The sequence below is a fragment of the Echinops telfairi genome, unplaced genomic scaffold (genome assembly GCF_000313985.2).
Source record: "Echinops telfairi isolate 266 unplaced genomic scaffold, ASM31398v2 ScPeMD7_7469;HRSCAF=8507_1, whole genome shotgun sequence".
Taxonomy (NCBI): Eukaryota; Metazoa; Chordata; class Mammalia; order Afrosoricida; family Tenrecidae; genus Echinops; species Echinops telfairi.
In genome coordinates, this window is record NW_022111373.1 from 50,385,083 (window position 1) to 50,396,934 (window position 11,852).

The following is an 11,852-nucleotide window of genomic DNA, read 5'->3' on the forward strand; positions in this document are numbered from 1 at the left end:
CGCCTGGGCCAGTGGGATAGAGAGCGGTTTTCACAGGGGGAGGGATCAGGAAGAGTCTTGAGGAGGAGGTTGTGCCCTGGGAGCAGGCTGGGGTTCCTTCCTTTCTGACCTTGGGTCCGAGCAGGTGATTCACCCGCTTTTTGTGTGTGCCCCAGCACTGGCGTCAGGAAGGCCTCGACGTGAAGACTATGATGAACACCTGGACGCTGCAGAAGGGCTTTCCCCTGGTGACCATCACAGTGCAAGGGAGGACCGTTCACATGCAGCAAGAGCACTACATGAAGGGATCAGACGGTGCCCCGGGGACCGGGTAACGTGGCCTCTGCTAGAGTAACATCTGCCTTGCAGACTGAAACACTGTCTCTGAAATAATGTCCCTCCTTACCTTGATCACAAAGTATCTCAATGGAATCTACATAGCCTCTGAATGTGACTTAGGCCCCAACAGCTTCCCAAAAGGCTTGCAATGGATCTAAACGTGGGTTACCTTCATAAAGCGAATGACGTGGAGTTATTTGAACAGTTCCATACTTTCTAGTGAGGGGACGACATTCTTTAGGTTGCTGCCTTGCAATCGGCCTCAGACTGAGAAATGGCTACTCGCTCTGGAGATTGGCATTTGGGTTGGAAGGAGGGATGTAAATGTTTCGAGGATTTGAGAATTAGGAGAGAGCAATTCTCTTCTGTGGGACATATTTGTCAGCTTCACGCCTATAGGAAGGACAAGATGCAGAAAGATTAAAGATCCACAATGTGATTGACCCTGAAGGACATAAACAAACAAGCAAACATGTTTTGTTTTGATTTAATTTCCGTGTTACAGAGATACAGCAAGAATAGTATACGGAGGTTTAATATATCTCTTACCCAGGTCTATGTTAACTCTTCACCACATTTTTTTTTTAGTATTCTCTATTTATTTATGTAAGTCTATATCATTTTTTTCTGGACTGCTTCATATACATTGGAGACATGATACTCCTTTATACCCTAGAATTCTCCATATGATATTTTAAAAAAATCAAGAACATGCACTTATGCAAGCACAGTGCAATGATCAACATTAAGTTTTGACATGCTACAGTACTATTATCCTATCTGTAGCCTATACTTAGCTTTTTTTTTTTTTCCTTTCCAGTTTTCCTAATAGTCTCTTTAGGGGAAAAGGAAAAGGACTAATCTGGTTGAGGATTTGACACCCATATGACTTTCAGCCTGCATGTCTCCTTTATTCCCTGAAGCAGCTCCCCAGTCTTTCCTTGTGTTTCTTGACCCTGACATTTTTCAGGGTGTCATGGTTTTGTAGAATGCCTGGCCCTCAGAGGCTTCTCCCCGATCAGATTCAGGCAGTGCACGGTTGGCAGCAATTCCACAGGCGTGATGTTGTGTCCTCCTTGGGATGTGGTTTCAGGAGCCACGTGACGTCCACTTGTCCAACAGCTGGTGGTCAGTTACTATTTCCAAGTTAGGCTCGCTCAGCCCCCATCAGTCTGTCCCAGAAAAGGCGTCTTGGGTTCCCTTGACGCCAGCTTCCGAGGAGTGTGTGAGGACGAATGCTGCCTAGCGGGAGCCCCCACCCACGAGGCTGCAGGCAGACCGCTGCTGTTCGGAGCTCTAGGTCGTGAAGGCTTGGGGAACATCTGCTCCTAAATTAGCGCCCACCTGTCATCTACAAGTGCTCTGATACCACTTGCTGCCTTGGATCAACACACCCACAAGCCATCCCTCTTCTCTCTAGACAACTGTGGCACATCCCATTGACGTTCATTACCAGCAAATCAGACTCGGTCCAAAAGTTTTTGCTGAAGACAAAAACAGGTAATCCTTTGTGGGAATCACAACCCCCCTTTCTCCCCCACCAAAAGAAAAATAGTTCTGGTAGTGCCATTGGGTCAGCGTTGGGACTACTAACCTCATGGTCCGTGGTTTAAACCCACCAGCCACTCCCCACAGGAGAACGATGAGGCTGCGTGCTGCTGTGAAGATCAGGCCTGCAAAACCCTCTGTGGGGACCAGCCAGGAGAATTCAGGAAGGGATGGTGGGAATGGGCAGAATTTTAAAACGTCGTTCTTTTGCTGTGTATCTGTCCAACCCAAAGGGATAGGGTCCATCTTTATTTTAAACCAATCTTTGCCTTGTTTTTTCCATCGAAGAAAGTGGGGTTGAAAACACTGTCTCCTCGTAAAAACAAAAAACAACAAAGAAGAAGACCAGTCTCTGCCCAAGTATAAATTAAACAAGTGAGTTCTGTAATGGTAAAAAGGAGGGATTTCTAGTAAAAATGTGTCGTTATTCGTTAACATGGCTGGCTTCTACCATGTGGATGGCTGGAGAGGTGGCTCCATTTCCCCCCATCCCCATAAGCGCCCCAAGTTGCTGTCTGAAGCCCATGCTGGTTTTTAGGCATTGGGTTGCTGCTGTCTGGTTTCTAGAATAAACCATGGATAATTTCAAAGTGTTCAGTGTGAAAACCTCTTCTTCGGGTTTCTTGTTCAGACTCTGCAGTGGAATTGCCGTTATCTGTCAGGAAAGCAAACAGAGCGGTGATTGATTTTATTTCCAATAGATGTGCTCGTCCTCCCAGAAGAGGTGGAATGGATCAAATTTAACGCAGGGATGAATGGCTATTACATCGTGCATTACGAGGAGGAGGGATGGGATTCTTTGACTCGCCTCTTAAAAGGAACACACTCAGCCATCAGCAGTAACGACCGGGCCAGTCTCATCAACAATGCCTTTCAGCTTGTCAGGTACCACTTCTGTACCAAGGAATGATACAATTCTGCTGTAATCCCGAAAGCATTTGCTATTGTTCAAGGTCCTTCCCCCATTGAAGATCAAAATGATTGATTGCTAGTAAATGGATGGGTGTTTACTTCTAAACTCTTCTAATAAATCAAGGTAGCTTTTAGCCTACAGTTAACCTCCTGTCCATGGCAGCTATAGAGCTTGGAGGGAAGGGCCCGCCTTTTACTCTCTATCACTAGCAGTTTGAATCAGGTTGAGGCAAAAGAGGAGAAACCTAGGAGACCAGAACCTTTTGGATAATCGCCTAGACTCTTGGAAACCTGAAGGCTAGGCTCACTGAGTGGGAGCCCTGGTGGTGTATAGATTTGAACCCACCAGCCGTTCTGCAGGAGAACAATAAGGCTTTCTGCCCAGTAGAGGTGTTGTCTCAGAAACCCACAGGGGCAGCTCTCCTCTGTGCTACACGGTCACAATGCTCTGGAATCGTCTTGACGGCAGTGGGTAGGAGTCAGCATTGACTCAATGGTAGTGGGTTTGGTTAGAATACTGTAACCTTGAAGACTTCATAGGACAGCACGGTCCAGCCCATGTTGTTTACATTTTGTTTCTTGGATTAAAGGAGAGGCTCGCCCCCCACTAAACTGCCTGCTTGTGCTTGACAACATTTTTAAGGACAACAGCTCATAAATGACCATCAAGTGCTTGAGGTTAATTTGAACACGATCCCAAAAACATTTTCCCCCTCCAATGACAATGGTTCTTAAAGAAGTGTCCCCACGTCTAAACCATCCGCTTCTTCAGTCAATGATTAGGCAGAACAGAAGTTCTAAGGGGAGCCCTCCAGTGGGCGAGGTCGTTCTGTCGTAGTCTACTCACACCCAACAGCCCCCTGCCTGAACAGTGAGTGCACCCGTCTGGTCTTGTACGGTGCCCTCATGCGGGGACCATACAAATGAAAGAGGAGTTGCTTGTCTCGCTGTTTCTGCCAGCCTAGAAACGCGTCCCTCCATAGCCTATTTCTGGAGTCCCGGCGGTCCTGTGGGTTTGGGTGTCCAGTATATTTCTACTTAAATCTCAGAGTGTTTTGTGTGTACTTAGGTAAGCCTGCTATATCAGCAAGGCTTTCACACCATATCTAAACAGCTTCTTCTCACGAGGGAGAAGAGGATATGATTACTCCTGGGCTTATGCTTTTGCCTGAATGGCAATTTTCCCAGCCAGGCTTCCGGAAGCATCTTTGATAGAAATCCCCTTCTTACTCTGGAAGTTCAAGGCACAGTGTAACGTTTTCTAGGACAAGCACTCATTTGCTTCCGTGCTGCTATAATCCCAAATTCACTCTGGTTCCATGAATAGTTGTAAAACCTCCTCCACAGCAGAATGTTTTTATGTGTAACAGAAGAGCTCCCAGTACGAAAGTCAGTACTTTGGAGGGGCGTTTATACTGGATTGAATGCTTTGTGGGATGAAAGTTATCCTATCTCTGGAAGCCAACAGTTGATTTCTTGCATTTCCTTGTAAATTTCTCATCATGGTGTCTGTTGGTCAGCATTGGGAAGCTCCCCATTGAAAAAGCCTTGGATTTATCCCTGTATTTGAAACATGAAACAGAAATTATGCCTGTGTTCCAAGGCATACACGAACTGATTCCTATGTATAAGCTGATGGAGAAAAGAGATATGAATGAAGTAGAAACTCAGTTCAAGGTAAGAGCCTAAAATATACTGGGTAGTTATATAACTGTGGCTTGTTTTTCTATATGTAAAAAAGTTCTTACCATTGTATACATATTTCTCTATATTAAAGAAATGCAAATGAAAATTAATTTAGTATTTGAATTGATTAGCATAGATTCAATATTTTATTTTGGCACTGAAAATAGGCTTGGCATTGTTAGATTCTGTACAGGCAATCCCTGGATTATAATTGAGTTCTATTTTAAAATCTGTCTCTAAGTTGAATTTATACGTAAGCTGGAAAAGTAGGTTTATGTCTAATGTCAGTCATGTGTTTGTGTTAGAATACAGTGGGTCTTTGTATTCACAAAAGCTATCTAATAAATACTCCCAGAAACACAGAAACATCTTTACATTATGTAGTACAATGATGATGATGCTTTGATTGGCATCACAAAGCACTGCCCTGTTTGTTATCACAAACAATTATGTGTTCCTTGAATTTTTAATGTAAGAGGCTTGGCAGGGATTGGTTTGTATGGGTTATACGTAAGTTAGATGTTCTTAACCAGGGGAAAGGTGGTCCTTATTATTCTTACATTCATGATTACCTTCCTTGTTCAAATTCATCTTACTGCTGTCCTTGGATGGTGAACATTAAGAATGTTCTGGTACTCATACTGAGAGAGAAGCACAAAGGTGGCAAAATCTCATAAAGTCCTGTGACATAATCTACTTTCAACATTTGGTTATATAGACTGTCTCTTGTCATCTGATTTTAAAGCGGCAGCTCATCCAGATGTAAGCAGATAAGGATCCTCAGAAAATCATGTTATGTACATATTAAAACCATCCATCATGATTGCTTCGTTTGAGTCCTTTGATCATGAACTATAAACAGAACTGTCTTCAAAACAACTGAGGTTACGCTGTTAAAAATAGCCACCAGCGCCAAGTGGGCACACTGAGCGTGAGATGACCAGGGCAGGATCGGTGACACATGACCAATCTCCCTGTGCGATGCCCACAGGCCTTCCTCCTCAGGCTGCTACGGGGCCTCATCGATAAGCAGACCTGGACAGACGAGGGCTCCCTCTCGGAACGGATGCTTCGGAGTCAGCTGCTCCTCCTTGCTTGTGTGCGCAAGTACCAGCCATGTGTGCAGAGGGCAGAAGGCTATTTCAGAGAGTGGAAGGAGTCCAATGGAAATTTGAGGTCTGTCCACATTGAACAGATCATGTGAAGGCTGTCTTTTCTGTTTCCATCAACAGTGCATAAATGTTTGGAGAAAAAGCAAATATAGACAGGTCTCCCCTGCTGCCCTTTTTTTGGGGTGGGATGGGGGATATGAATTGCATTGTAAGGTTTACCTATGTATCCCTCACTTCCCTTTCATTAAGAAATGCACGCAAGAAACTTCTGGGTGCAAAGTCACATATCTGAAGGCTTAGAAAACATTTATCCCCACTTTATATAGTGCAGGTACACAGCCTTATCAGGACAAAGCTGGGCACATAGGACAGGAAGAGGCAATGCATTTTCTCATATTTTAAAAAAATTATTTTTTGATGTAGAGAATATGCAACAGAGCATACTCCAATTCAAGAGCATATAATCTGGTGATGTGGGCTGCAGTCTTGGAGTTGAACAACGTTTCTATTCTCACCCTCGTTTTCTGAGCTAGTCTTCCCTCATAAACATAAACACCTATCTAATCATTCAAATTGCTGTTGTCAATTTGCTCTCATCTAAGTCTTCAAATAGCACAATGCTCAAGGAAGCCATTCATTACCTGTGAAGCTGAATTACTGTTTGGTTTTGCATCAAAGACATGAGGATATTTTTGGCTTAAGGCTTAAAGATGATCTCAGGGCAAGAGTTTCCGGGCTTCATGACAGTGTCCATGGCTCCAGACAATCTGGAATCTATGAGAATCTGAAATTTGCTTAGGCATTTTCCCACTTTTGATCAGAATCCTTCTCTAGAATGTTTTGTCGAGATGTTCAGTAATGATTGCCAGGCACCATCACTTAATTCTGGTCTTATGGTAAGAAGGGCAATTGTTAATTATCCATGCATTTCATGCCCTCCTCCTATTTCTGACTCCCTTTCTTCCTCTGTTGCTTCAGGCAATCGCACCATGATGGGCACTTGTAAGCTTTAAAGACTGTAGACCCTACACAATGAACCAGGAGGTAGAACATTACTAAGTCAGTCAGCGGAGATATCCAATGAACCATGACCCTACACCTCCAGACCTAAGACTCGAACCCCGTCAGGTGCTGGGGTGCAGAGAGCAGCCTCAGCCACCACTCTTGTTGAGCCGTTGGATTTCTCCCTGTGGTTGTAGACATGTCATATCATGATTGCCAATGGAACTTTTTATAGGTCCACAGACAGCAATTACAGGAATTGGCCGGGGCAGTTCATCTTAAAATCCATAAGCCACTGTTTAGGAGACATCGATGATCTCTTTCCGGTGGTGGAAAATTCGCCAACAATGATTGGGGATGGTTGCAGGGCATGAGTCATGTAATTGGCATCACCGAATAGCACGGGAGGAGACCCATTGAATTGGCAAATGTTGTAATATTTATGTGCTAGATATTTATATAGATAATTTTTAAAGTAGCTTTTGTGGACTTCTAAAGTGTTAGCGAGAGGTAAACAGTAAGTGGTGACCCTGTCCAAGCAAGCTAGGGTGTTATTCTATTGGGAAACCTTGCTGCCCTCCAGCCCATCAGCATTTGGAGCTTAAATCCCACCTAGGAAACAGCTGTGCCAACAATGTAAGTGTTTCCATTTAAAGGGATGCTGCGGTCCTTAAATCCAACTCAGCGACCTCATCCTGGCAGAGGAAACCCTTGCTCCCATAGGAACCTCTTTTAGACACAGACCTGGGAAATATAAGGCCTGGCAATGGGTAGAACTTAGGTTGGAGGAGCCTTTCTATAAGCCCCCAGAGGGAAGAGCCTGCTCTTTATTGCCCTGAAATTCAGTTGAATCTACTCCTATTGAGTTTCTGTTCCATGAGTTTATGCCAAACCTTGAGTTTAGTTTGAATTTCTTTCTTTGGGCCTGAAAAATGACCAATTAGGGAGCAACCCACTAAACGCAGAATCATGGACGTTTGTACATATGCGGGTATTTATAAAAGTGTCATTTCACAGGGAAGTGGTTTAAAACCTAAACTTTAGAGCATTTCCTCTTGCTTTTCATAACACATAACTGATGAGGAATAATGTTTACATGTAGGTGCAGGTATGCTTCTGTGATCATGGGGGTTCCCCGCTGTCACTGTTGGGCATCTCAATACACTTGCTGCATCTCAGCCTCTGACCGGGGATGTTGTTTTCCACAGCTTACCCAAAGACGTGACCTTGGCAGTATTTGTTGTGGGGGCCCAGAACACCGAAGGCTGGGAATTTCTGTATAGTAAATATCAGTCATCTTTGTCCAGTACTGAGAAACACCACATTGAATTTGCCCTTTGTATGAGCCCAAATAAGGAAAAGTTGCAGTGGTGAGTAACTCATACATGTTCGTGTGGCCGAGGGAAATTACATTAGATCAGCTCATTCTGCCAGGGTAGGTCCCTGGGTTAGGACCTACCTACTCTCTTGGGTACACAGCTCAGGGATGTGGGAGGTCTGTGTGCCAGGACACCTGGTGGCAGTGTCTGGCAAGCATTGTCTGCTAACCAACGAGGTCGGCAGTTCAAAGCCACCAGCTGCTCCTCTGGAGAAAGCTGACACTGCTCCCATGGAGACTTACTGTACAGAGTTACTATATAGACCAGTCAGACAGCCTGCATGGTCACAATGAGGCAGAATGGACTTCGTGGCCGTGGGTTTGGTCGGGCGTATCAGTGGTGGCATGGTGCACGTGGTTAAGTGGTCAGCTACGCACTGAAAGGTTGATTGCTTGGAAGAGGTGCCTTTGAAGAAACACCTGGCTCCCTACTTCTGAAAGAAGAAGACAGAGGAGAGAAGAGGAGGCAGAAGCAGGGAATGGCCTGTTTTGTAGCCACAAGCCCGTTCTTCTCTGAAACGTATGTGGCCCCCAGGAGTCAGAATTGCAGTGTTAGGGGAAGTAATTCAATGAATACATCTTTGAGAATCTTGAAATACTCAGACATGTTTACTAGCGATATAATTCTCCATTTGTTTTGTTTAGCAAATGAAAGACTAATGAGTGTGGGTGTTGTCATTACTCAGTGAATGCTAGTTTCGATTCGTATGTAGGAATTAAGGGTTTATCGGAGCTCTGCTTACCTAGCTCACCGTGTTGGTCTTTATTATCAGCAGCTTGAGTGTTTTTGTTCTTTATTTTCTTCCCACAGATTAGTTTATTGCAGTCATTCCCAAGTTATTCACCACATACTCATTGCTAACGTGTCTTCTCTGAATCATCCTAGGCTATTAGATCAGAGTTTTAAAGGAGACATCATAAAAACGCAAGAGTTTCCAAGTATTATTAGTCTTATTGGCAGGAATCCAGTGGGGTACCCTTTGGCCTGGCAGTTCCTGAAGGAAAACTGGAATAAGCTCGTACAAAAGTAAGTTCTGCCAACATTATTCTGTAACTGGGAACTGCTTAACTTTGCTGTGCTTTAGTAACCGTCTAAAAGGATTTTGAAAATTAAAGATAGGAAATAGAAGTGCCAGAAACATCTTTGGATTTTTAGAAAAACAACAACAAAGAAACCACTCTCATTTAACGCTAACGCGTGGATCTGGACAGGATTCTTCCCCTTTCCCCCTGCAAACTTCCCTATCAGTGCCCACCAGTCTGCTTGAAGTCCCCCTCCTCAGCTCAGCCCACATCCATCATGAACGCTTTGTTGGCCTGAACTTGCCTTTTGCTAACCCTTTGAGCCCTTACTACCTCTCATTTTCTTTGGGGCATTGCTGCTGTTTCCTGTGGCTGCCACAGCAGGTTACCACACACGTGTTCTTGTCACAGGTCTAGGGGCCCGAAGTCTGAACAAGGACCAGCCTCCTCCCACGGTTCTCAGTGGCCAATTTCTCCTGGCCTCTTCCACTGGGTGGTGGTTTGAGCAGTCCCGGCTTGTGCCTGTCTGACACCCACCCCTGCTTCTGTCTCCTCTTCTTCTTTCTACAGACACTTGCCAGTGGATTTAGGGCCTACCCTGATTTCAGAAGTATCTTATCTTGAGATTCTTGACTTAATTCCCTCTGAAAATCCCCCTCCCTGAAATAAGATCACATTCATGGGTTCTGGGAATTAGCTACCCACACAGCTTTTTTTTGGTGGGGGCGCCATGCAACCCACCACAGATACTCAAGCCTTTCATTCAGCTGTTTGTGTGGATCTTAATTTTTTCACGACTAGACCTTAACCCATCGGAGGGTGGCGATTATGTCTTTTATTTCTCCCATGCGGACCCCACTGTGAGGCACTTCTAAATACATGTTAAAGATATTAAGTTTTTCACAATGCACTTTAATAATTTCTGTTTCTAGGTTTGAGCTGGGCTCGCCTTCTATAGCCCACATGGTCATGGGAACAACAAATCAGTTCTCCACAAGAGCGCGGCTTGATGAGGTAAAACTTTTTCTTTTTTAAAAATGTTGTATCAGTCTAGGTACTTTAGAGAAATAAATCCACAGCAACTCATGTATAAGAGAGTTTTATGTAAAGAAAGTGTGCATCACGAAAACATCCCAACCTAATACTGCCCAAGCCCACAAGTTCAACATTAACCCATTAACCCAACACTAGTCCACAAAGTCCTCCACCTCACAAAACAGAGGCAATGATGCTGACTGCAGGAGGAAAGCTGAGTCAGTGAACGAATAAGCATCTCCACAGGGGTCTCCACATGGCTGCTCCAGCACCCAGGGCTGCATCGGGATAGGTCCATGTAGCTTCTCCTTGGGGATGTCTTGTATGAAGTCAATCTTGCAAGCTGACGCAGAGAACTGCTAAGGCAGCTGCACCCTGGTGCGACCATCACAAAGCAAGAGATCTGAGAGCTAGAAAGACGAGGCTCACCACCCATTTATCCCTCTGCCTTTCAATTAGCCCCACATGTGATTATCGGCCAGGTTGGCACAATTAAGTAACTCAAACGTATTACGTGACAATTGGGAAGTATGCATGGAGCAGATGCAAGCAGATAAGGGCTGAAGTAGGGATGGGTTTTGTCCTTCAGAAGTCAGAGGTCACATAAAAGGTGCACGTGAACTAGTGAAAACAGCCTCCTCCTGAGCACTGAGGAGGTCTGACTGCTGTCATTACCAACCTTCAGGACTTAAGGCAGCTTGAGGGCTTTGGTCCCCATTGAGGTTGTTACAGGTGAGAGTTAAAGATTAAAAAGGTAGATGTGGCCACCAGCTGCTGCGAAAAGGGCAGGTCTGGCCTCTAGATCTCCATTTGCTTCCAAGTTCAAGGCTGTCCTGTTATTTTTTATATAACCCCTCTATTCCATAAAGAATCCTAGGCAACACATGAGGCCCACATACAAGTGCCAACCTAAAGAACAAAAGCTGCTCAATGGACATAGGGAGATTCCCACCCTAGAGACTCTGGCTGGGGTAGCTACAATTGTCAGCCCCTAAGTTACAGCACTTCACAAGGGTCCAAGAACAGTCAGAAGACAGGAGTGATCCCGTTGTCTGGGAAAAACAAAACCCAAACACGAGAAACAGTTTCCCCAGAAAGCAGAGCTTTCTCGCTGCAGCTCTCCCTCGGAGCAAGGCGATGTGGGCCATGGTTTGTGGTGAATCATCTGTGGTCAGGGAGCCCGGGGGGCACTTTGGGATAGGCGTTAGACCGCTGACTACGGGGCGGTGGTTGAAACCCACTCCCACTCTAGGCGGAAGGATGGGGCTCTCGGCGTCGGGAAAGACCACTCTGGAAACGCTCTGCGGGTCACTGGGAGTCCGAGTCGGCTCAGCGGCAGCTGTTCTCCAGTCCGGGAGTCCTGGTGGGGCAGACAGCCTGGCTGCTTGTTGTTCCTTTGGTTTTGCAGGGCGGTTGCCATGACGATAGCAGGATTGCTGACCCAAAGGTCAGCGATTCGAACTCACCCCCTGCTTGGGGGGAGAAAGATTTGTCAGTCTGCTTCCACAAAGATTTAGACTTACAGACCCTACTGGGCAGTTCTGCTCTGTCCGAAAGGGTTGCCGCGTGTCCGGACTGACTTGACGGTGCCCTCTGTGTGTTTTTTCGAATAGTATTGTGGGAAGATTGGTACATGGTTTTTCTATGTTTAGAAAAATACATTTAGACAATGTATCTGAGAGCTTATTGTTCAATGTTGAGGAATAGCTGCACTGCATAGTTTGGTTGCCCGATGACAAACCAAAGCAAATTCTCAGTCAGGGAGTCAGTTCTGAGTTACGGCGACGTTACAGGATCGAACAAACTCCTCCTGTGGTTTCAGAAACTGTAGCTCATTG

At 45.2% G+C, this 11,852-nt stretch overlaps 1 protein-coding gene across 2 annotated transcripts in view; it reads left to right on the plus strand.

Annotated features, from left to right (window-relative positions):
- Positions 1-11,852, plus strand: part of ERAP1 (endoplasmic reticulum aminopeptidase 1) — a 49,197-nt gene that overhangs the window by 31,109 nt on the left and 6,236 nt on the right. For both annotated transcript variants that reach the window (XM_045285139.1, XM_030888998.2), the window contains exons 11-18: positions 156-310; positions 1,739-1,818; positions 2,568-2,751; positions 4,299-4,455; positions 5,456-5,640; positions 7,787-7,948; positions 8,843-8,983; positions 9,912-9,993. In XM_045285139.1, the coding sequence (XP_045141074.1) occupies positions 156-310; positions 1,739-1,818; positions 2,568-2,751; positions 4,299-4,455; positions 5,456-5,640; positions 7,787-7,948; positions 8,843-8,983; positions 9,912-9,993 (1,146 nt within the window). The remainder of the gene's footprint in view (positions 1-155; positions 311-1,738; positions 1,819-2,567; positions 2,752-4,298; positions 4,456-5,455; positions 5,641-7,786; positions 7,949-8,842; positions 8,984-9,911; positions 9,994-11,852) is intronic.